Genomic DNA, 26,761 nt, shown 5'->3' on the forward strand with positions numbered 1-26,761 from the left:
TGCATACAAAACATAGCAGTGTAAATGGGCAAAGGTGCTGCAGGGTCATTATTTGACTATTGATCAGAAAAGGTAGGTGAGTGTGGAGGTCATAAACTATTTTAGATGGAAGGTTGGACAGCTGGGCCATGGACAAATTTATAAGCTTTATTCATCTTTATCAATATATTCACTGTGTACCAGCAATTACATTGGTGCAGCATCAAGCACTGCCAGATGTTTGGAATTGCTATGAAAGTTAAAACACGCAGATCAATGGCAGTTGATTAAGGAGCCATGTAACATCATAGGGAGCCATACTTGCATTACAAATCACATTGTGTTACGCTCATAGCACCATCTACAGTGGAAATACTATTACATTGCAATCACACACCATTTTTGAGCATTTTATGGTATACATATTAATAGTATCAAATGTCATGATAATAAAGCTACTCTTGAAATCTCAAGACTATTGCAATAATATTATATTGTTATATTCCAGAAAGTGAGAGGTACCTGTAAAATATGATGTACGCCCAAGTTATGCTATGGTCATCACACTGCACTTAACTTAGTGGCAAAGAAGCTCCGTGAATTCATGGAAGCACAAACACAGACGTTCATTTACCAGTTAGTTTAGATAATGTCTAGGAAAGGTTACTCTGTATCCCACTTTCAATGAAAAGCAATGAAAACTGGGAATGCTGGAAATCTGAATTAAAAACAGAAAATGCTGGAAATACTCAGCAGGTCTGGCAGTGTCTGCAGAGAGAGAAATAAAGTTAAAGTTTCAGGCCAATGAACTGGGAAAAGTTAGAAATGTAATAGGTTTCGAGCAGGGGTGGATGGGAAAAGGGACAAAAGGAAGGTCATTGATAGGAAGGAAGACAGGAGAGATTGAACGGCAGCGAGTTAGTCTCCTAGGGCCAAAGAGAGTGGTGAGGTGGTAAGAAAAGAAACAAAGATGTGCCTAGAGCAGATGTGCTGCTGCCTGAAAACAAAAATAAGAGAAAAATCAAAATATGCAAAGTAGGAAACAAAATGGGGGAGTGGTGGGTGTGGAGGTGGGTTGAGGCAGGGAGCATGGTGCAGAGATTATGTTCTGAAATTGTTATTCTCAATGTTGAATCTGGAAGCATTTGGAGCATCTTGCATATCTGTAGGAGCTATGTAAATGAGCTAGATCAGTCCATCCGTCACTTTGTGCAATGCAAGCCTGCAGGAATGGGATCCCAATTGCTTGCTATTTTTCCAGCCTTTGGTGGAAGCCATGTATCTTTTGGCCAGACTGACATGTTCCACGCAGATATTTACTTCATATGTTTGAGTTTTTAAACATATCATAAGGATGCGTCTTCCCACAACTGGTGTAAAATCTGTTACCTTGAATTCCTCCCATCCCTCCCAAGATTCAAATTGTGTTTGACTCTCCCTTTTGTTTTTAGGGATGCTATCGTTACAAGTTCTGTCAACTCCGTGACAAGCTTCTTCTCAGGTTTTGTTGTCTTCTCTTTCTTGGGCTACATTTCAAAGCGGCATGGAGTGGCTCTGGAGGATGTGGCCACTGGAGGTGAGATCACAGAGTTGATTTTGCCCTCTGTACTTTCACTTACCATTATGTATGCCAAATAGACGTGTAAAAAAAAAGGAAAGGGCCAGTGCAGAATAGCAACATCATTTTCTTTGCAGGTGAAACACCCCATAGGTTCATCTGTGAAAAAAATCTACATATGAAATGACTGAGAATGAAGTCAATTTACAGATGACTAAGTCAGATAATATCAGATTCACCAATGTTTGTTTTAAGGAACTCTAATCCACAAACATCCAGAATGATTACACACCATTTTATAATTTGCTAAATTACTTTTACATTAAGTTAATACATTTGGATTCCTTTTTAATTTTGTTTTACAATTTGCTCTCATGAAGGTACTGACTTATACAGGGCTCGTGAGAGTCTAGACAGTGACTCTTAGTGTACTCTTTCACCGTAGAGGCTAAGGCTGAACATTACGTCGAACAGAGTGTCAAAGTTAAACAGTTATTGGCTCATTAGATCAGCAAAGATTAAATTTGTTTCCCTCCACCAGATTTTTAGTATGTTTTAAATATACTTTGTTGCTGAGGTCACTTGCTATGACACTGAGAACCTATGTACAAAATAGCTGCACCCTTGAGAAGTGGGACAAAAAAAACCTAACAGATCCTTTGTCAATCACAGCATACAGAAAATGTTCGCACAGAAAGCAGACTGCCATTCACTTCCCATCAGAATCTAGGACAGCTAGCATCTGGCTGGCTTTGGGTTTATAGTCTAATTTGGGTTTATAATCTAATTTGGGTCTATGAACTAGATGCCCATTTCCTTCAATTTGAATTTTATCCCTTCACCAAGTAGTGCTGAAAACAGTCATGGAGAAGTCTGGTGCCTGTACAGTTCGGTGTGGTGGGAGATTTGGAGACAATTCAGAAAACATGAGCAGGACTATTCTGACGTTTGATGAGTGTAAATAACTTCCACGTTGACAGCAAAAATGTGTTTTTCCTAACTTGTTGATGCTGAAGAATAGAATCCTTTTCTATTTCATTCGTTTGGTGTCAGCATCAAACACTCCAGCCATAAAAAATAGTGAAGCTTCTTTAACTTAATGGACAAAGAGGGAGACTCCATCTGCATTATATGCAACAAAATTGTAAACCTTTTCATAAAGTATTATTTTATTACATTAAGCACACAGACAAAAATGTGCACTAAATCACCTAGGCACAGTTGTAAACTTTGTACACTTGTAAAGGAATCTGCTTGATTTTCCTACCATTCAAATAAATGGAGTAAAATCAGGCAGTTCCTTTCCAGGTCAGCAATGCAATTCTCTTCCAATATTTGCTCTACCCAAATGATTCAGTGTACCAGGTCACAGACCAAGCTTAATCTCCCCAAATGTCTTATCCAAATATATTTGATACTAATCTCAGAAGGCCAACGTCAAATTAACCAACCTTACAAATGTAAATATACATGTCACAAGTTCTCTTAATTGGAAAACTACTTTATTTATATTTTCAGAAGCCGGATTGGTCTTTATCATTTACCCAGAAGCTATTGCCACTCTTCCTGGTTCATCAGTTTGGTCAGTCATCTTTTTCATCATGCTTCTGACATTGGGACTTGACAGCGCAGTAAGTGCATTCAATGTTATATTTTGGAGGTCAATTAAGCAAATAGATTATAGTTTTAATCTGTAATTACCAGCTCTGTAATTCCCTACCTCCCTGCAATTTCGGCCAGCCCTACAACTCCCTGAATCTGTGCTCCTCCAATTCTGGCCCCTTGATCATCCCCATTGGCGGTTGTGTTTTCAGTTGCCAAGATACTAAGCCCTGGAATTGCCTCCCTAAACCTATCCACCTCTTCTCCTTTCTTTCTTTCTTTAAGATGCCACTTAAGACCTTCACCTTTGAAGCTTTTGGTTATCTGCCTAAATCATAGAATCTTAGATACATAGAATGGTTAAACACAGAAGGTGCTGTTTGGTCCTGCATGTCCATGCCAGGTCTCTGGAAGAGCAACTCTGCTAGGCCTTTCCTGGTAGCCCTACAAGTGTTTTTTCTTCACGTGCTTATCCAGTTCCTTTTTGATAACCACAATTGAATCTGCCTCCACCACACTCCCAGACAGTGCATTTCAGATCCTAACCACCCACTGATAAAAACATTCTTCCTCATGTTGCTTATTTTGCCAATTGCCTTAAATTGGTGTTCTGAGGTTCTCGAACTTCTGTCAACAGGAATTGTTTCTCTCTATTTACTCTGTCTAAACCGCTCATGAATTTGAACACCTCTATCAAATCTTCTCTCAACCTTCTCTTCCCTAAGAAGTTCAACCCCAGCTTCTCCAGTTATATGGATAGATTGAAGTATCTCAGCCCTGGAGCCATTCTCTTAATGTCTCATTAGGAGTCGCAGTGTCAAATTTTGTTTTGACAACTCCCCTGTGAAGCATTTTGGGATATTCTGCTCAATTGGAGGTGCTATATAAATACAAGTTGTTTTTATTTTTTAGTAATCAATAGAGTGAAAACGTATGTAGCAATAGTACCAGGGCTGAGTCCTTGAAGCTTGCAGTGCTCTGTAAAACCATAGAACCATTGAAAAGTTACGGTGAAGAAAGAGGCCATTCAGCCCATAGTCCCTGCACCAACCAAAAAAAGAAAAAAGAAAAAAGAAACTAGCCACTCATTTTAATCCCACTTTCCAGCCTCTGGTCCGTAGCCTTGCAGGTTACAGCACTTCAGATGTAAATCCAGGTACCTTTTTAAATGAGTTGAGTGTTTCAGTTTCAACCACCAACTTAAGCAGTGAATTCCAGACACCCACCACTCTTTGGGTGAAAACGTTTTTCCTCATGTCCCTGCTAATCCTTCTACCAATCACCTTAAATCTATTCCCCCTGGTAATTGACCCCTTGTCTAGGGGAAACAAATCTTTCCTGTCTATTCTATCTAAGCCCCTCATAATTTTGTACACTTCAATTAGGTCACCCCTTAGCCTCCTCTGTTCAAAGGAAAACAACCCTAGCCTATCCAATCTCTCCTCATTGCTACAATTTTCAAGCCCTGGCAACATTCTTGTACACCTCCTTTGCACTCTTTCCAGAACAATTATGTCCTCTGTGACCTGCGAAAAGAATATATACATAAATTATGTAATTCAAGTAAATTCAAATCCTATCTCCCAGTCATAAAATAATCATGCATGCTGTCTGCTGCAAATATTAAAGCCCACAGGTATTCTCTAATAAGGGAATAAGGCCTAGCCCAGAATTTCATCAGAGCTGCTCCCACTCCCCTGTTAGAACTCCACCTTAAGTGCGGCAAAAAATCTGTATGCTTCCATTTCCCACATGTTTTCAGGGATAGTCTGAGTCCACACTCCCAGCAGGAGTCAGAAGCTTAAGTCAGAACTCCAACCTTTTGGAAAATCATAGACAATATATATGTGCAAAATATGCAATGTCAGCAGGAAAAGCTTCTTGCTAGGGGACAGACTTATAAAATAACTACATTTTTCTTCTTATCTGAGGCCTTGCCATGGATTTTGAGCTAAGAATAATGAAGAACCTTTCAGCACTCACCATAATTAAGGAATAAATCATACAGCCCTTCCAGCATCCACACATGAGTAGTTAAATGTGCAAATTAGCCCATTGTTGCCCAGTATGTCCTGATGCTCCAGAATATTCATTGCATCAGTATTTCACTGAGAGACTTGGTATTCAAACACATAAAATAATGTGAAGTTGGTGGGGGCAGGGGGCGGGGGGTGGTGTGCTTACTCAATATAAGGAGAAATTAGGCTGCATAGCTCCCACGTTTATGTACTACATAGTCTCCTCATGTTGGAACATTGGCTCCAAGATGTGTGTGTACAATTCCAACAATAAGTGTGCTAGGCACCATCTTGGCGAGTGAATTTAATAGCCGCTGGCAGCATGCAGAGCAAGGAGATTATGATGTCATTTAATGTGCATTGCTAATTTGATGCCAGAGTTGCCACCTTTGAACACCATGTTCCAACCTGTTCTAACATCGCACAGGTGAACACAACAATAAATGTTCTGATAAACTCCCGCTAGTGCTACTTAAAAGCATTATGAACTCCTTATAACTTAGTTGCTGGACTATTTCTTTTGGCTACCAGTACAATTATAAGTGTTTTTGTATCTTTTCTGTACTTGACTAAAGTCTCAATAGTCCACAGGGAACGGTCTGAAGACCTTTTTGTTCATTTAAAAGCTTCTGCTGAAACAAGTTGCTTCCAAACCTGGGCGATTTGGTAGACCTTTCTCTTGGAATAGAGCATGACTGGGAGAATGAAAAGAAACCACACAGAGTTAGACCAGTTGCTGGAAGAGAGAGGAGGAGGAAGGGGAGAAGAGCCCTCAGTATGAAACTGTATTCATGCAGGCTTTTTAAGGAGCAATTTTCTTACCTTAACGTCAGATAGGACCAAGGCTTGAAAAGTCTGTGCTTCACTAAAGAAATCTGTCAACTGCTTGCCCTTATAAAATATTGTGGCTACAAAAGCAGGTCTGAGGCTAGGAATCTTGCAGTGAATAGTCACCTCCTAACTCCCCAAAGCCTGCCAACAATCTACAAGGCACATGTCAGGAGTGTGATGAATAATCTCCACTTGGCTGGATGAGTGCAGCTCCAACAACACTCAAGAAGCTTAACATCATCCAGGACAAAACAGCCTGCTTGATTGGCACCCCATCTATAAACATGCACTCCCTCCACCATAGTGGCACAGCATGTGCCATCTACAAGATGCACTGCAGGAACTCATCAAGCTTCTTTAGACAGCACCTTCCAAATCCACGACTATTACCATCTAGAAGGACAAAGTCAGCAGACACATGGGAACACCACCACCTGCAAGTTCCCCTACAAGCCATGCACCATCCTGACTTGGAAATGTATCGCCGTTCCTTCACTGTCACTGGGTCAAAATCTGGGAACTCCCTTCCTAACAGCACTGTGGGTGTACCTACACCACATGGACTGCAGCGGTTTAAGAAGGCAGCTCACCACCACTTTCTCAAGGGCAATTAGGGATGGGCAAGAAATGAGGCCCTAGCCAACCACACCCATATCCCATGAATGAATTTTTAAAAACCCAGAAGTACAGCATCCAAGCAGAACAAGGGCAGCACTACTGTGGCTGTCAAGGTGACCGTGACACACAGCCTTTATGCATTTGGTTTCTTCCAGGCTGCTGCTGGAGATACAAGCAACATCACACAGCTTGCTTTGTACTGCTGCATAATGGAAGTCACTGAGGCTCTATACACAGGGCAGAAAAGATTAGAGCAATGGCAAATTCACCTACATCCTGATGTATGTATCATGCCAATACCCTTATTCTGTCCCCTCAAGTCTACTTGAGCACACTGCTCTTCAACACTAACTAACTTACTTTGCAGTTGCACCCATCCCTTTCTAACTATGCCCTTTCTCACATCCCCATGTATCCGGCTATCACTGGCAATCATCCCCAACCCAAAGCAATGTCCTGTCTCTTCCTCATTGTCACCCTCAACAAATACTCTCCAACCATCCATTCAACACTTATCATTATTCTCAGTCATAATTTTATTCTTCCCCTCCTTGAAGGGAAAGTTTCCATCCCATCTTCCTAAATTAGATTCCAAGTCAAATCAAGGAGAATAGAACACAAAATACAAGGGAGAGGCAGAAAACTGGAGGTGCCCCTCCAGCCATCTTGCAACTGACAGATGCTGCGGAAGAGGTGATGGACCCCAGCACAGTGCCTGACGATCAGAGATAGGCATGTCCCAGCTTCCTGGTGACAGAATTAAATATCAGGTTGCCAAATGACATATAACATTCACTCAAATTGATTTTATCTCAGCAGCGAGTCAAATATGATCATGTGGATAATGATCACTTATTCATGTTTTTAATCTCCCACAGGGCCTTCAAGCATCCAGTATAAGGTGACGCAAGAGGATGACAAAAACTCCTTGGAGGAGGTCACTCACACTGTCACAGGTCTCATTCAGACCATGCACTATGTCCCTCAGTGGAACTAGTAAGCAAGAAAGTTGGGTTTTCACTTGGTGACTCGCTCGTTAAAAGTGAACAAGAGCAGATGGTGGAGACAGGGGGAGCTTTGGTGATCTGTGTTGGAGGCCACAGGATATTCCATGCTCTGCTCAGTTGATGCAATGGTGAATCTCAGCAACCAATGATAAAGAGAATACGTCTGGCATAGCAACAAAGAACGTGCAATGTGCAGAGAGATTGGAGGAGTCTGACTCAAGTATGAGTGGCATGGTGCAGCAGGTCTTTGCGATAATGGGCAAAATTGTCCCAGATTTGCACTAAGTGCTGTAGTGGGCAAGAAAAAGAATGTTTTACCTGCCGGCCGCAAAGGTGGCTTTTCATGCTGTATCATCCTGCCTCATTAATCATGCATTCCCGGGAAACACCCCATTTCTATGGCCATCACCTCACCACTTCCTCACGCTGGGCACCATATTTAAAGTGCAGACGTGCGCCCACCTCCCAGTGCTTCCAGCCCAGGATTGCTGCACATTAGGCATGGCCCTGAAAGGCCCCCAATTCAGTGATGCATCCCTGGAACACTTTTTGGACACAGTGGAGGCCTGCCACAATGTCCTCTACCCCCATTCAGCACCAATGCCTTGCAAAAGAGGGCAGCCATCCAGTGCCTTAAGAGGATGTATATTCTCATCCGTTCTGCCAGGGTAAGTCACTCTTCTCATCACTCTCAACTCTCACACTCACAAACCCATCACACAATCACAGCGATCTCACAACCCAAGGGACAACACTAACTCTCACACACACTCTCACATTTGCATCAGACTCATATCCTCTCGAGCTCACGTCCTCAAACCATCCTTGGTCCCACTCTTCACACAAACACTCCATGCAGTGCCATGTGACCTGCTTGCACTCTCTCCATCTGTTTTCATGCAGGAAAAGCTGGCTCAAAGCAGCAGGGAGAGGTCCCAGACAGGGGGTGGTGTGGCTCTAGAGCAGGCTCGGGTTCACAATCTGGTGGTCACCGCATGGACACAACAATGATTTTCCACCTTCTGTGAGCTGCTTCACGGCAGAGCCATTTCCATGTGAATCCACCCAGCATGTGACAAACATTCCTCCAGGGTCCAGTTGCTGTTGGGCTCCAGCATCTTCTGCACCAAATGTCAATGATGGGAGCAAGACCCTGACAGTGAGGTCCGACTTCTCAATGTCACACTTGTCAAGACGTGTTCTGCAGCGGCATGTTTTCCCACTGATGCGGGTGGTAAATTTGATGTGGGGGAATGATTCTGGTGAGTTGGGCTTATAATGATATGCAGATGTATTACAATGAAGTTCCCAACGTCAGGAGGTGGGAAATGTGGCCCACCATTGATGAGCGGAACGGATGATTGCAAACTGGTTTCACAAAACTGATTTTTGGCCTTCATGCCATATTATCCACTCACAACCATCATGACGCCCTACGCCAGCAGGCACGGAAAATACCGCGCAATGTCTTCATCTGCGGATGGAGTATCCACATGCAATGGGCATTACATGTGATAATCAAATGAGTGCAAGCAGACCCTCACTAATAACTTGGACACTGGATTCCACACTAAATGGGATTCATGAAACTCTAGCCTTGGCCTATCAGTGCCGCCTTGATCTGCAGCAAAGTGCTCTTCAATTAATTGCTAGCAAGAATGTGTGGTTGGGCCATGATGAGGAAAGTGGTGAAAAGGGACGTGGAAGTTGAGCTCTGCTCAAAAGTGCTTCCAATTCTCACCCATTGCCCTCACCTCATGCCTTGTGTCTTGATGGCTGAGTCTGTCCCTGCACAAGTGCAGGTTGAGCAGTCTTTGGCAGGATCCTCACTGGCTCCTAAATATAGAGGATGTTGACCAAGATCAGTCAGAGCAGGGATCTAAGGAGCCTGTCCCTACCTCTGCTGGAGCCACAGGCATTGCACCAAGTAGAAATGCTAGAAAATAGAAGACTAAATACTTGTAGTCGCATGTTTGTTAGATAATGTTAGATTGTTAATTTATGTGACTCAAAAATAAAATGGAAACTAATTTGTTTTCACCACTTTCCTGTCTTGCCCATTTCTGGTTGCTGCCTGGCACATGATCTTTTCACTGGTGATGAATGGTAAGACAGGAATTGACACCTGACAAAGGTGGTGGGGCTTGCTTCTTGCATAATTGTTTTATGTGGATAGAGGGAGGGGGTAGAGGAAATGTGCCTTTTGTCTTTCATTGATTGGATGCTCATGGATGTCATCAGGCACATTTTAAATGGGTACCCCTTGTCTCCAAACAGCCAGTTGTTGTGTTCGCTTCAAGGTGCAAAGAGACTAGACAGGGTGGACTGCAGCAGGGCGAAAGCATCAAGGCAGCTGCCTGGGCATCATCATTGGTAAAGTTAGCATAATTGCCTGTCTTGCCAAACAAGCCATCAGTCACCTGTATTCTGCATTTGTGTGCTGTTGGTTGCAAGTTCCTGCGAATGTCTCCAGCAGAGCCCAGGAGGAAGCCAGAGGCAAACAGTTGAGGGTGGTTGTGACTTTGACAGGCACTGGTGAAGCATGGCCACCAAGTTTACTTGGCACCAGATCTTGCTCCAGCAGGCTGCAAATATCTACCACGTGACATTAGACTCTGTTGTTCAAAGATACTTATCCTTCTCCTCTACACACTGTGTTGTGGGTATGGCCCTCATCCAAGCTTCAACTCTGCTTGTGCTCTTTCTTCTTTGGAGCAGCAACAGCCTGTTCCTCACATAATTGCTTCTCTTGCTGCTGATTCCCCTGCTGGTGCTGTTGATCATCTTGGTCATCATCTGAGATCCAGAGTAAAATGACATAAGCAGCACCTATTCTGATGTAACAGATCAAAGCTCCAAAGTGGGGATTAGACATACAAACCTCCAAAGATGGAAAAGTAATTTCTCAATACAAGCACTGTGAATAAAGCAACAATCAGGCAAGAAATCAGCTGTGAGGTTTCAGCACTTATTAGCATATTTCCCTGTGATGTCTTCAGCCCCGTCAATTGCCATTGTCTTCTCACCTTGTTTTACTGACAAATTCCAGAAAGCGTGGGAAACCCATACAGCCACAGTTAAATTCCAAAACCATGTTAATAGCACTGTAATAGAGGGCTTAGCATATTGAAATTGGCAACCTGCCTCTCCAAAGGGAGTTGCTCACAAGGAGCATGACATGATGCAGTCAAATGCAGAATTTGGCAAGCTGGATCCCGCTCTCTGATGTGCTGTCAATTTTGGTGCTATTAACAACCCAACCCCCGCCCCACATACTCCCAAACCTACACACCCCTGCAAGTTAAAATTCATTCTACATATCTCAATGAGGATTCTTCAATCTGGTTGAGGGGACATACCCTGTTACTTGCCCTATTCACACTGGTGTCAGATCCCCTGTAAAGGACATCACGCTGCTTCAATTCAGATTATAGCAAATCATACGGCTGTAACTTCCGGGCTCCAGGGCAGCGTATCTGGAGGGTACCCCAAAGATGTGCTGGGGAACACCCCACCCCACCCAGAAGTTCCCAGGTAAGGATTGCACGGCAATTGCCCAGGAATTTCAAACTTCCTTTGGGCAATTGCCCTGCATTGGAAATCAGCAATCGTTATCCAGAAAAAATTCAAAGAATACACTTCTAGCTTCTGAGTAACTATTATATTGACCTCCCCCACTACAGCCCTGTTCTCTCCCAGGACTTCCACCCTCTCATTGTGCCCAGGGACTCCCCCCAACCCCTGAATCCCAAGGAACTCCCCCTCCCCCCAGGGGCAATCCCCAACACCCCCACTGCTACCCCCCACCACAACCCACCCTTGACTGCCTCCGATGACCCGACTCAATTGGCACTCCACTGGAAGTTATGAGCCTTGGTATAGAAGCCCACAAAGTGTAAGTACAAGGAACACCCTGTGCAAATCATTTACCACTGACTGCAAAATCTAGACCATTTTTTGGAAAGAGCTATTTTCTTTCCAATTGATAAATCTTCCCTGACTTAATATGCTACCTGAGTGTGTTAGGAATTCTTCCATCTCCAACCAGTATTTAGAGGCTGTCACTTACGTGCATGCCCATCCTTCAACTGGAGTTGGTTGTCCCACACATCCTAAGAACAAGCCCATAGATCCATTAATAAAAACAAAAAAACTGCGGATGCTGGAAATCCAAAACAAAAACAGAATTACCTGGAAAAACTCAGCAGGTCTGGCAGCATCAGCGGAGAAGAAAAGAGTTGACGTTTCAAGTCCTCATGACCCTTCGACAGAACTTGAGTTCGAGTCCAAGAAGAAAGTTGAAATATAAGCTGGTTTAAGGTGTGTGTGTGTGGGGGGGGGGGGGGGGGGGGCGCGGAGAGAGAGAGAGAGAGAGAAGTGGAGGGGGTGGTGTGGTTGTAGGGACAAACAAGCAGTGATAGGAGCAGATCATCAAAAGATGTCAACAACAATAGAACAAAAGAACACATAGGTGTTAAAGTTGGTGATATTATCTAAACGAATGTGCTAATTAAGAATGGATGGTAGGGCACTCAAGGTATAGCTCTAGTGGGGGTGGGGAGAGCATAAAAGATTTTAAGATATTTAAAAATAATGGAAATAGGTGGGAAAAGAAAAATCTATATAATTTATTGGAAAAAAAAGGAAGGGGGAAACAGAAAGGGGGTGGGGATGGGGGAGGGAGCTCACGACCTAAAGTTGTTGAATTCAATATTCAGTCCGGAAGGCTGTAAAGTACCTAGGCGGAAGATGAGGTGTTGTTCCTCCAGTTTGCGTTGGACTTCACTGGAACAATGCAGCAAGCCAAGGACAGACCTGTGGGCAAGAGAGCAGGGTGGAGTGTTAAAATGGCAAGCGACAGGGAGGTTTGGGTCATTCTTGCGGACAGACTGCAGGTGTTCTGCAAAGCAGTCGCCCAGTTTACGTTTGGTCTCTCCAATGTAGAGGTCTGTCCACAAGAATGACCCAAACCTCCCTGTCGTTTGCCATTTTAACACTCCACCCTGCTCTCTTGCCCACATGTCTGTCCTTGGCTTGCTGCATTGTTCCAGTGAAGCCCAACACAAACTGGAGGAACAACACCTCATCTTCCGACTAGGCACTTTACAGCCTTCTGGACTGAATATTGAATTCAACAACTTTAGGTCGTGAGCTCCCTCCCCCATCCCCACCCCCTTTCTGTTTCCCCCTTCCTTTTTTTCCCAATAAATTATATAGATTTTTCTTTTCCCACCTATTTCCATTATTTTTAAATATCTTAAAATCTTTTATGCTCTCCCCACCCCCACTAGAGCTATACCTTGAGTGCCCTACCATCCATTCTTAATTAGCACATTCGTTTAGATAATATCACCAACTTTAACACCTATGTGTTCTTTTGTTCTATTGTTGTTGACATCTTTTGATGATCTGCTTCTATCACTGCTTGTTTGTCCCTACAACCACACCCCCCTCCACTTCTCTCCCCCCCCCCCACCCCACACACACACATCTTAAACCAGCTTATATTTCAACTCTTTCTTGGACTCGAACTCAAGTTATGTCGAAGGGTCACGAGGACTCGAAACGTCAACTCTTTTTTTCTCCGCCGATGCTGCCAGACCTGCTGAGTTTTTCCAGGTAATTCTGTTTTTGTTTCCCATAGATCCATTTCTCCTTCTTTGAAGTTCAATCATTTGATTAGAAAAGTTGCCCCACACAAATATCTGCATAACAAAAATGAACCATTTTTATATTTGGTGTGTTATTTTATTCTTTTTTCTTGAATATTGTACTTGAAGATTTGAACTTGGTTGCTTCAAGCTGCCTGTTTCAATCTGCAGACAATTTTCTTTACAATCTAGCATTCCACTTTTTCCCTATCAATTGCCTAGGCATCCTGTGAAATCCTATGTTCCTATGATCCTATGAACTGTTTGATCAGATGCAGTTGAGCAATAGAAATACTCTCTGGTTAAGCCCCCCTTTACCTTCTGTCCATTGAAACATAGTACTTCGGAGCATAAGGAGACCATTTGGCCCTTCAAGCTTGCTTAACCATTCAATAAGATCATGACTGATCTGGTTGTGGTCTCAGCTCCACTTTCCTGTCTGCTCCCCATAACCCTTGACTCTCTTGTCTATCATTGGGTTAAACTATGGGAGACATGATAAGAAAAGATCCAGATTAATGGCTTCAGCAAGAACTAACAGAATATTTTATTGTCTCACTTCACTTTTCTTTCCCTCTAGTTTCTATCCTGCTTATTATTTCACTCTTCCTCAACTTTTTAATTATTTTGCAACTCTTTGGTGATGTTGAGCTGGGAAAAGTGCAGGTCATTGAAGAGGTCAACTGTGTATTTGTCAAATTTACACATTTGGAAGTGGATCTGGATGGCCGCCATAAATACATGTTGGCCTGCATCAATTTTACTAGTAAATACATAGTAGATATAATAATCATTAGTGGTGGATGGAAAATGTTGTATATTTGCCATATGCTTTCTAACTATTTGTTCTTGTACTTACAGATGGGTGGCATGGAGTCAGTCATTACAGGGCTAATTGATGAATTCAGAGTCCTGCGTAACCACAGAGAGATCTTTACACTCTTCATCATTATAATTACCTTTCTGGTGTCTCTCTTCTGCGTAACTAATGTAGGTAACTTTTAATGAGAGTTATTTTCAAAATAAGGATTTACTGGAACTTTTCTGATGGTAAACATACAGCCTATTGCATAGAGAAAATTGACTCTGAAACTATTCGAAGAATGGGACCGATTAGTTGTGGCACTAAACTTTACCTGATGAGAGTGATCAGTTTCATCCTTGACTCAGTATTGGAATTACTTTTATTCTTGGCAGCATTGTTCATTCCATTGTATATTCTGCTATCACCTCTCTTGGAATGTTTTTGTTTCTAGGGCGGGATCTATGTGTTTACTTTACTCGACAAGTTTGCAGCAGAGACATCCATTTTGTTTGGAGTGCTTATAGAAACCATTGGAGTTTCCTGGTTTTATGGTATGTTAACATTGATTTGGATAACCAGCCTTTTCTTTATTTAAATAGTAGAAATTCTTGTCAATTCATCTAATCTTTGTGTTGCAATGCAGGGCAGTAATAGTTTATTGACAGCTATCTTTCATTCTTTTTTAGATATCAATCTGATAATACACTGCTAGGTTAAAGATCATCAGTAGTCAGCATAATGGAACAGCAAGTCACATAAGAAATTCTGCATAAAAACCCCTTCCCACTGAGAAAAATGCCTCTTTTTCTGCCGTCTTTTCAATGGCACCCAGTTAGAAGCCCCTGTATCATTGGGCTATCACAGCTGTGGTTGCTGAACAAGCCATATCATTTAAAATCAGCAAGTAGGTTAAGCAGTATAACATGTCCAATTACAGAAACCATGGATTCTTTCAGCTAGAGGCAGACAGATAATCACATTGTGTGTAGTTTGTACAGGGAATAGTTTGTTGGCCTGAATGGATTTCTAGCTCTCTACTTCTTGATGACCTTATTGGAATAAGCTGTCCGCCCCTTAGAGACAGACAGCACCAGGCATAGCTAAAAATGAGATGCCAACCTGGTGAAGCTATAACACAGGACTACAGGCAAGATAAGCAGCAGGAGAAGCATGCTGTAGATACAATAAGCAATCCCAGAACTAATGGATCAGAATTTAAATCTACAGTCCTGCTAAATCTAGTCATGTATGGTGGTGGACAATTGAGCAACTAACAGGAGGAGAAGGCTGCATAAATATCCCCATCTTCAATATTGGAGGAGCCCAGCATGTGAGTGCAAAAGACAAGGCTGAAGCATTCGCAACAATCTTCAGCTAGAAGTAATGAGTGTGTATCCATCTCAGCACCCTCCTAAGGTCCCCACCATCACAGATGCCAGCCTTTAGCCAATTTGATTCACTCCATGTGATATAAGGAATGGCTGAGTGCACTGAATACAGCAAAGGTTATAGGTCCCACCAACAGTTTGACTAGAGACTGTATTGCCAAAGACAATGTCTAGAATTAGTCAACCTGTTCCAATACAGCTACAACACTATCATCTACCCGACAAAGTGGAAAATTGCCCAGGTATATCTGGTCACAAAAAGCAGAGCAAGCCATATCCAGCCAATTAAAATAATAATAATATGTTACTTTTATATAGCATCTTTAATAAAACATCCCAAGGTGTCACCCAATCAGGCAACTGTCTATCAACAGAAAAGTGATGGATGGTATTGTCAAAAAGCTTAATCGGCACTTACTCACCAATGCTTGCTCACCGATGTTTAGTTTGCGTTCTGCCAGAACCACAAGTTCTGCCAGGCCCAAGCAAGGACAAAAGACCTGAATTTCAGAGGTGAGATGAGAATAATTGCCCTCATTTCATGGCAGCATTTGACCGAGTGTGGCAACAAGGAACCCTGGCAAAACTGAACTCAATGGAAATCAGGGGAAACTTCAGCACTGGCTGCAGTCATAACTAGCATCAATGTGGTTGCTGGAGGTCAATCATCTCAGTCCCAGGTCATTCCTGCAGGAATTGCTCAGGACAGTGTCCTAGGCCCAACTATCATCACCTGGGGAAGAATTTTCCTGTCGGTGAGCAGGGCCAGGGGTGTGTCCCACTCACCAACACATAAAATGACGCGCGGTGACATCGGGCGTGCGTCCCAATGTCACCGCGCATCATTTAGATTTTCAGTTCGGCGGGTGCGCAGCTGAGTCGTCTGTGCGCCCACCGAAATGTCAAAGGCCTGTTAAGGCCATTTAAAACCTAATTAATTCAATTTAATGAGCTGCCCATCCAATCCTAAGGTTGGCGGGCAGGCAAAGAGCCCAGGCGGCCTTCGCGTTTTTCATGAAACCTTAGCCATGGGCGGGGTAAAGTTTCATGAAGTGTTTTAAAATCGAATGAAAATTTATACATTTATTCTTTGACATGTGCCAATTCATGCGATAGTGTCACATGAAGGGACATGTTTTAGAAGTGTTAAAAACCATTATTTAAAACTTTAAATCTCCGTGCCTCAGGGAGATCTCTGCGCTCTTTCGCGTGCATGCGCACGAAAAAGCGCAGGGAACCTCTCAGGGATTCCCGCCCCCACCCCACCCCCCCCCTCCCCCCACCCGCACAGGGAGCATTCAGCATTTCTGGGTGAACTTAATTGGCCCACCCACATAAAATGGCGGCACACCCCCTGCTTCATCAATGGCTGTCCCTTCAGCATAACGTCAGAAGTTGAGGGGGGGATGAAGTTTGCTAAAGATTGGACAGTGTTCAGTTCCATTCACAACTTCTGAGATAATGTTAACGGTTTGTGCCTGCATGATGCAAGACCTGGAAAATAATCAGGTTTGGGCTGATAAGTGGCAAGTAACATTCACACCACACAAAGTGCCAGATAATAACCATCTCCATTAAGAGAGAACCTACCCATTGACATTCAACAGGATTACCAGGGAAGAGAAACACGAAATGTGTGAGTAAAACATTAGAGCAGAAGAACAAGTTAGAGCATATGGCCCAAGTACAAAAGCACAGAATATAATGAAAACATTGAAATGAATTGTAAGTGCAAATTCAACCTGGAGGATATAAAATAGCAGCTATGTTTGGGACATGACTGCATGATGCTCAGGACTGGAAACTAAATATATCAGGCTATAAGTTCTATAGGAAAGATAGGGAAAATGGTAGAGAGGGAGGGGTAGAACTTGTGATTAAGGATGAAATGGTAAGAGAGGATATAATGTGAGGTATCAGGCAGTGGAGACTTGTGGGTGAAACTAAGAAATAGAAAAGGATTTCAGACTGTTGTAGGAGTTCTGCATAGGCTCAATCATAGCAGGTGAGAAATGGTAAAGTGCATAAAAGCAGAAATTAGACCAGCATTTCACAAAGGCAGAATAGTTTTATGGCAGCTTTAGCTTTCATATAGATTGGGGTAAGCAGTGAATTTCTTGAATGAGTCCTGGAGAGTTTTCTGCAGGAGAGTAGCTTAGAACCAACAAAAGGGAATGACACATTAGATTTAGTAGTGAGCAATGAGACAGATTTCAATAAAGCCTAATGGTGCATGAGCATTTATCCGATAGCATTCATAGTATGATTGTGTTTGACATAGTGTTTGAAAGGGGGAAAAACAAAACATTAGGATTCTAGATTTAGGTAAGGTAGCCTGCAGGTCTCTTGATGTTCATTTGCCCACAGCTGCAGTCGCCATTTTTCCAGGGGCAGGAAGGAAGGGAAAGATCAATACAGAATGGCCAAAACCGTTAATGCAAAAGCGCAATGGGAGTTCACAACAGTCAACCCAGTGAGGAGAAGGAGAACATAAGAAATGTTTTTTTTTCCCCAATGATAAAGCATGTTTAATTTTACAACATAGATCTCGTGCTCAGTGTATTTGTAGAACAAATCAATGTATTTTAGATGAGACAGAGATTGTTGCAAGAAGCCGGCCAAATTGTTCGTAGGTAAAATGACAGAAGATCAATAGAAGGTGTTCAAAACAGTATTTATACCTAGGGGACAAGAGTTCTACTTGCTAAAAAAGACAGCTATGTACAGCTATATAAATCCAAAAGAAAAAGCATGCAAAAGTGCAAAAAATAACTAGAGATCCTGGCAAACGGAAAAGATACAAAGAACAGCAAAGGATGACAAAATAGGTAATAGCAGCTACAGATAGGGAGCAGGATAAGAAACTCTCAAGGGATATCAAAATCAACACAAAAAATCTTCTGCAATTATATTAAGCAAAAGAAGGTATCCAGGAGAAATGTTCATCTCTTAAAAATTAACAACAGTGATATTGTCAATGAAAATAAGGAAATAGCAGACATGCTGAATAATTACAATAGAGGAAGAGGTCAGCATGCTGAAAATCCCAAGGAAACAAATATTGAATTAAGGACAGGGACTCACCAACACTAACATAAGCAAAAGTTATGAAGAAAATAATGGCACTAAGGAGCGATAGATCTCTAGGAACAAATGGTTTCCAATCCAGGGTTTTAAAGAAAGTAGCTGTGGCCCAACTATAATCTTCCAAAGTTCTGTCAATTCAGGAACTGTCCATTTAGATTAGAAACCTGTGCATGTCACTCCTCTATTTAAAAAAGGTGACAGAGGGGAACAGGAAACTTGTCATGCGCCAAGAGAATATGTCACTGTTAGTGCAAAAAAATCTCATTTGTACATGGGTTTGTTGTTTGTGGTGCTTGTGAGGTTCAAGTCTTTTGGATGTTGCTGTCTGGATTTTGCATAGGACCAGGTTCAAAGAAGCAGAGGTGTTGCATAATATGAGTGACCAAGTTGTGTGTAATTGTCTGACAAAGCTGTGGTTGTAAATTGCATAATACTGAAAGCTGTGCTTTCGACAGGCTTTATAAACAGAGGCATAGAGTACAAAAGTCAAAAGGTTTTGCTAAAGCTTTATAAAACAGTTCAACCCTACTGTGACAATGGTTCCCAATTCTGGGCACTGGAAAGGATGTGGAGTGGGTTAAAGGGGAGAGGATAACGGGCCAAGAAACAGGAGAAGCACCAGAGCCAATGATTTCTCTCCTTGGCCCTGCTAGTGTCCCCAAGGATTCATCCTCGGATCCCTTCGATTTCTCAATTACATGCTGCCTCTCAGTGATAATATTCTCATAGTAAAGGCAATGCTACATAGCAGTGATTATAACATGATTGAATTTTGCATTCAGTTAGAGAAGAGTGGGTCTAAGGCTAGTGTCTTAAATTTAATAAAGGCAATTATAAGGGAATGAAGACAGATCTGGCTGAAGTGGATTAAGAAAACATGTTAATGGATAGGTTAGAAGACATTTAAGGAGATATTTCATAAGACTCAGCAAAGATACACTCCAGTGAGAAAGAAAGACTAGGAGAAGGGTACGTCATTCATGGCTAACTAAGCATGTTAAAGATAGTGTCAAATTGAAAGAAAAAGTGTACAATTCTGTGAAGATTAGTGGCAGGTCAGAAGATTGGACAGAAAATTTTAAAAAGCAAAGAATGACCAAAAAGAAAAGGTGGAAGAAACTACAGTATGAGAGAAAGCTAGCTAGAAATATCAAAACAGAGTGTAAGAGTTTCAGGTATTTAAAAAGAAGATTAAGTAAAGAGAGCATTAATAATAGGAAATAGCAAATGCATTGAACTAATAAATTTGTCTGTCTTCATAGTAGAAGGCACAAATAACATCCCAGAAGTAATTGTGAATCAGGAGGTGAAAGGGAGGGAGGAATTACAATTACCAGGGAAAGGATACTGAGAAAATTATTACAACTTATGGCTGACAAGTCCCCAGGTCCTGATGGACTTCATCCTAGGGTCTTAAAAGAAGTAACTGCTGAGATAGTAGATGCATTGATTTTAATTTTTCCAAAATCTCCTAGATTCTGGGAAGGTCCCATCAGATTTGAATAGAATGAATGTAACTCCTCTATTCAAGAATGCAGTGAAACAGAAAGCAGGAAACTACAAGCCAGTTAGCCTAACATCTGTCATAGGGAAATGCTGGAATCCTGAAAAAGAGGTTATTGTAGTACACTTAGAAAATCTTAATGCAATCAGGCAGAGTCAACATGGTTTTGTGAAAGGTAAATCACGTTTGACTAATTTAGGGTTCTTTGAGTAAGTAACAAGTGACATAAATCAAGGGGAACCTGCAGGTGTGGTGTTTTTGGATTTCTAAAATGCATTTGAGAAGGTGCTACATCAAAGTTTACTGCACAAAATAAGAGCTCATGAAGTAGGGGTAACATAACATGAATAGAGGATTGGTTAGCTAACAGAAAAAAGTAGAGATAAATGGTTAATTTTTAGGTTGGCAAGATGTAACAAGTGGAGTGCCACAGGCATCAGCGCTGGGATCTCAACTATTTACAATCTATTTATAATTTACTATCAATGACTTGGATGAAGGGATCAAATCTATAGTTGTTAAATTTGCTGATGACACAATGATAGATAGGAAAGTAAATCATGGAGAGGACATAGGAGTCTGCAAAGGGATATAGGTAGGTTATGTGAGTGGGCAAAACTTGTCCACTTTGTCAGGAAGAATAGAAAAGCAGCATATTAGTTAAAATAGAGAGAGATTGCAGAACTCTGTAGTACAGAGGGATCTGGGTGTCCTGGTACATACATCACAAAAACGTTAGTATAGAGGTGCAGCAAGTGATAAGGAAGGCAAATGGAATTTTGATGCTTATTGCAAGGGGAATGGAATGTAAAAATAAATTTTGCTACCGTTGTACAGGGCATTGATGAGACAACTTCTTGAGTACCATGTACAGTTTTAGTCTCCTTTTTAAGAAAAGATATAATTGCATTCGTAGTGCAGAGATGGTTTTTTCAACTGATTCCTGGGATAAAAGGGTTTGCCTTATGAGGAAAGGCTACAGGTTGGGCCTGTTTTCATTGGAGTTTAGAAGAATGAGAGGTGACCTTTAAGATCCTGAGGGGACTTGATAGGGTGGATGCTGAAAGGATGTTTCCCCTTGTGGGAGAGGCAAGGACTGGGAGAAACAGTTTAAAAACAAGGCGAGTCCCATTTAAGATGGAGATCAGAATTTTTTTTTCTTTCTGAGGGTCGTTGGTCTGTGGGATTTTCTTCCCCAGAGAGCTGTGGAGGCAGGGTCATTAAATACTTCTAAGGCTCTGTTAGATTCTTGATACAAGGGAGACAAGGGGTATTAGGGGGTGGACAGGAAAGTAGAGGCCACAATCTGCCATGATCTAATCAAATGGCGGAGCAGGTGTGAGGGGCCAAATAGCCTACTCCTGCTCCTAATTCATATGTTCGTATGTATCCTAAATCATAGTGTCAATTTTCACAAGAGCTGACGACACCCAGTGCAACCTCACCACCTCCTCTCCTGACTCCTCCACTGTCTCTCAGTTACTAGTTTGCTTGTCTGACATCCAGAACTGGATGAGCAGAATGTTTTTCCTATTAAGTATTGGCAAAACTGAAGCCATTGTTTTCGGTCCCCACTCCAAACTCCGTTCCCCAACTATTGACTCTATCCCTCTCCCTAGCAATTGTCTGACATTAGACCAGACCATTTGAAACCTCGGTGTCATAATAGAACTTCCAACCCAAAGTATCTGCGTCATCTCTAAGACCGGCGATTTCTACCCTCAATGACATCGCCAAACTTTACCCCTGCTTAAGCTCATCTGCTGCTGAAAACCTCATTCATGCCTTTGTTACCCCTAGAATTGTCTATTCCAGTGCACTCTGGGCCAGCCTTTGACACACTCTAACAACCATAAAATTGAGTTCATCCAAAATCAGTTGCCTGCATCCTAAATTTATCAATTCCCATTCACCTATCACCCTTATACTCTCTGACATACATGAACTTTCAGTTAAGCAACACCTCAATTTTAAAATTTTCATGCTTGTTTACAAATCCCTCCATGGCCTTGTCCCTTCCTACCTCTATAATCTCCTCAGGCTTACAATCCTTCTAGATATCTGCACTTCTCTAATTCTAGCCTCATCCCAATTTTAATTTCTCCACTGTTAGTGGCTGTGCCTTCAGCTGCCAAGATCCTGAGCTCTGCAGTTCCCTCCCTAAATTTCTCTGCCCCTCTATTTCTCTTTCCTCCTTTTAAGATGCTCAGTGCCAAATTTTGCTTTATAACACTCTTGTGAAGCATCTTGGGACTTAATATCACATTAAATGTGCTTTTTAAATACAGATTTTTGTTGTTCTATCCACTCCAAATGGGAAACATTTGCAAAATACCTGACAAACCTGCCAAGTAAACCAATCCTTGCACCTTAGATTGATCGTAAATTTCTTTTCTAGGCGTTGACCGTTTCAGCAATGATATTGAGAAAATGATAGGGAAAAGACCTGGCTTATACTGGAGGCTGTGCTGGAAGATTGTCAGCCCCTGTTTCCTTCTGGTGAGTCAAAAGAGGTGTATTTCTTAAAATTAATTTCAGGATGTGGGTATCACTGGCAGCTTGAACATTTATTGCCCACCCTAGTTGTCCTGAGACTATGGTGATACAACTGTGTGGCTTTCTAGGTAATTTCAGGGAACAGTTAAGAGTCAACCATGTTGGTGTGAGACTGGAGTTGCATAGTGGTGAGATCGGGTAAGAATGGTCAATTTCCTTAGTTAAAGAACATGAATAAACCAATTGATTTTCACAATAAAAATATAAATAAATCAATCTGACTGCTTCATGACCACTGATACCAGCGTTTTATTATTTACTCAACTTTTCTTATAAACTACCATGGTCAGATTTGATTTCACGGAATTATTGGTCCAGTAATATAATTACTCTATCACTATACCTGTTATATCCAAGTGTATTTTCATAATGAGAGATCAGAAAAGTTGTTGATTACCAACTCAACTCTGAAAGCTGAAACATAAACATGGATTATGTAACCTGCAGACAGTTATATGAAGCTGATGGTTGTTTATAGATGTCCTCGTATTGCAATGAGGCCATTTTAGCACAGTGGAGAATGCAATCTTTCTGTCTGTGCTTTTCTTAGAATTACTGTACATGCTGTGCATGTAATTTATTCTACCCTTTACATCTGATTGTTCCAGTTCTTTCTTAAATCACAGACAGCTGTGATATAAATTGACAAACATTTGTATATTGATTAAGATCAAATTTTAAAATTGCTTCAACTTCAAGTAATTGGATTTTTTAAGCTGGCAGATGGTCATTTTTCAATTTACAGTTTCCAATCTATCTTTGTTCAACTTCTGTTTCAGATGCCATCATCATGGTACTGGTAGGTGATTAGGCTTAAAAGGTAGATGGGACCACTTATAATGCAGGATTTCCAATCATCACCACTGTACGCCGCAACATTCAAATATGTAGAACCCATTTCTTTGGCTCTACAGGTGCCATGTTGTGTCCACAGTGTGTGCACACTTTTGTTGCTGGCTATGTCGGACATCAGTGAAGGTGTTAGCGCACATGCAGGGAACATCCACTGGAAGTATGCAGAGTAGGCAGATCATAAGAACTGTAAGCATGTAATGCTGATTTGACTCCAGTGCTGCCATTTTAGAGCTCATCATTCCTTTACCACCTTCTCTTAACCTTGCACAGCTGAACATCTGTTCAGCTGCAGGAAGAAGAACACTCCACCCCCAAATCCATAACTAGTGCTACTTAAAGGGATCATCAGCTCCTTACAATTTAGTTGCTGATTGATTTCCACTGGCAGTTGCTACAGCTGTAGAAGGTGGTTTCCAGAGTTATTTATATTTGCTGAACTCTACTGGGAGTGGCTTGGCAGATGCCGAAGGCCTTTGCCCTGACTTCAATGATTCTGCATAGATCAATTGCTCCCAGACATGAGTGTAGTAGCTTCCCTCCCTCTTGGACTACAGCATGACGGGAAAAAGCAGATGCACCACAGAGCAGGACAGGCCACTGTAAGAGGGAAGCAGGGAGAAGAGTTTTTAGCAGGAGACCATGCCCACCTAGAGTCTTCAGGGAGCAATTCTCCACCTCAAGACCAGGCTTCTCCACCCCACTAAGTAAGTCTTCAGTAAGATGTCCTCACTGAAATCTGCTACCTACTGCAGCCTTAGCAGATAGCAAGATCAGCATCGTCAGCACAGTGAGGATGACTATAGTCATGAACTTTTATACTGAGGCCCTGTATTTCATGAAAGCTGAATAAGTTTTATTCTGTTTTGCCAGTAAGAAGTAGGCAGAGAGAGCACCTGGTTTCATAAGGATTGAGGCTTCTCAAAGGTGTAGGGTACTATTGACTGCACACGTGTCACTTTGCAGCCACTTCATGTCACCTCTGAATTGTACTGCACCAGAAGAGGTTCCTTCAAAGTCCAGCTGACATGCTGGCATACCTAGGGTATCATGCGGATTGATACCAGCATTCTGGCAGCAGTTATAATTCCTTCATTCTGTGGATTTTGTTGTGCCATCTTCATTTGAGCCACCACGGTAAATGAGTGGGTAGCTACTAGATGATGATGGCTATCCACTGACCACATTGCTGATTACTCCAGTGCACACCTCATGAACATGTGAGCAGCATGAGTATAATGAAAGCCATGCTACTGCACAGAATGTGCTCGAGCACACCACTGGGTGCTTAAACAATGCTTCTGCTGTCTGGAGCCCTCTAGAACAGCCCTGTCATACTCTGCGGAGCGTATGTCAAAATTTGATTTGGCCTGCTGCGTGCTGCATGACCTCACCATGGTGAAAGCAGAGCCCTTCCAACCAATTATATGTCAGTCAGCTGAGGAGGAGGAGCTGCAGGAGGAGGCAAAGCAAGGGATGGAGGAGGCAACCAGCATATCCCATTTCTGGCTGAGCTGTCCATGAGGCAACCAATTGTGGAAAACATGAATATAACCCCAATTCTCCAGTAATCAATAGTCCCACACTTAATTTTCCTTAATGACTGATCTTCACAGCATCCTCTTAGTCACAATGCTAAAACAAAAGTCATCACAAAACAAACACTGTAAACCAAATTTCTGAATCAAACATTGCCATATCGGATACAGAATTCAACTATTGATTCTTCTACATTCCCTTAGTCCATGTCTTGCAGATATCTTTGCCTGGCCCACTGCTTCTATGCAGTGCTACCCCAGTGGCAGCAACATAGTTTGAAGTATGCTGACTTTCAGTGGGGAGACTATGGATGGCCATGCAGAATGATTTGGAACAGCTCTGGCCCAGGAGACCTGGCTTTGAATTGCACCAGCGTGGGTGGCAGCAGTCTGGGCTGGCTGGCTGATGGGCAACAACAAAGGCATTGACAAAGTGGCAGTGGTGGAAAGATAAATGCTGCCACTCAGAGAGGTCAGTAGGTCCCTGCTCCATGCTGCCACAACCACTCCCCTGTTACGGTGCCGTAGCAATCCTAGGAATTTGCTGGAGGACAGATTGTTGGACTCTGGTAAAACGCTGCAAACCCCCTTGAAAACTGAAATCTACCATTGTGAAGACAGCACGCTGAGCCTTCATGGCAAAAAACTGAGCTTGCATGCATTCAGCCTGCCCTTCCACTGCAGCACCCAGATGTTGGGTGGCTTCTGCTTGTGTTGAAATGGAAGCTAAGGAGTAAGCTATCAGATGCTGCTTCACAGGTGGGTCCTTAAGTATTGTCATGGAGTTGGCCACCACTTCCACTCTAGAGAGGATGGGCTACAAGCTCCATGGAAAGCTCTGTTCCAAATTGATGCCAGGTTCCTCCATGTTTCAGAACATATGACTTTAAAAACATAAGAAATATCAGCAAGAGTAGACTATATGGCCCTCGAACTTACTTTGCCATCTAATAAGATCATGGCTGATCTGATCTTGGGTTCAAATCCACCTCCCTGCCTGTTCCCCGTAATCTTTGACCCCTCTATGATTCAGGAATTGGTCTATCTCAGCCTTGAATATATTCAATGACCCAGCCTCCACAGCTCTCTGGAGTACAGAATTCCAAAGATTCACAAGTCTGAGAGAAGAAGTTCCTCCATCAGCATCTAAAATAGACGGTCTCTTATTTTGAAACTATACATTCTAGTTCTTCCACGAGGGAAACACCCTCTCAACGTCTACCCTGTCAAGATCCCTCAGAATCTTGTAGGTTCAATAAAATCACCTTTCATTTTTCTAAACACCAGTGAGTATAGGTCTAAACTGCTCAACCTTTCCTCAGAAGACAACCCCTTCATACCAAAAGATAAAAACAAAAAAACTGCGGATGCTGGAAATCCAAAACAAAAACAAAAACAGAATTACCTGGAAAAACTCAGCAGGTCTGGCAGCATCGGCGGAGAAGAAAAGAGTTGACGTTTCGAGTCCTCATGACCCTTCGACAGAACTTGAGTTCGAGTCCAAGAAAGAGTTGAAATATAAGCTGGTTTAAGGTGTGTGTGTGGGGGGCGGAGAGAGAGAGAGAGAGAGAGAGAGGTGGGGGGGGGGGGTGTGGTTGTAGGGACAAACAAGCAATGATAGAAGCAGATCATCAAAAGATATTGTTGTTGACATCTTTTGATGATCTGCTTCTATCACTGCTTGTCTGTCCCTACAACCACAACCCCCCCCTCCACCTCTCTCTCTCTCTCTCTCCGCCCCCCACACACACACCTTAAACCAGCTTA

At 42.3% G+C, this 26,761-nt stretch overlaps 1 protein-coding gene across 1 annotated transcript in view; it reads left to right on the forward strand.

The window, feature by feature from the left end:
- Nucleotides 1-26,761, forward strand: part of slc6a3 (solute carrier family 6 member 3) — a 108,054-nt gene that overhangs the window by 65,151 nt on the left and 16,142 nt on the right. Inside the window, exons 7-11 of the mRNA XM_041184285.1 lie at nucleotides 1,431-1,555; nucleotides 3,056-3,168; nucleotides 14,126-14,254; nucleotides 14,521-14,620; nucleotides 22,447-22,547. Coding sequence (XP_041040219.1) covers nucleotides 1,431-1,555; nucleotides 3,056-3,168; nucleotides 14,126-14,254; nucleotides 14,521-14,620; nucleotides 22,447-22,547 — 568 coding nt within the window. The remainder of the gene's footprint in view (nucleotides 1-1,430; nucleotides 1,556-3,055; nucleotides 3,169-14,125; nucleotides 14,255-14,520; nucleotides 14,621-22,446; nucleotides 22,548-26,761) is intronic.

Source organism: Carcharodon carcharias, chromosome 3 (genome assembly GCF_017639515.1).
Source record: "Carcharodon carcharias isolate sCarCar2 chromosome 3, sCarCar2.pri, whole genome shotgun sequence".
Taxonomy (NCBI): Eukaryota; Metazoa; Chordata; class Chondrichthyes; order Lamniformes; family Lamnidae; genus Carcharodon; species Carcharodon carcharias.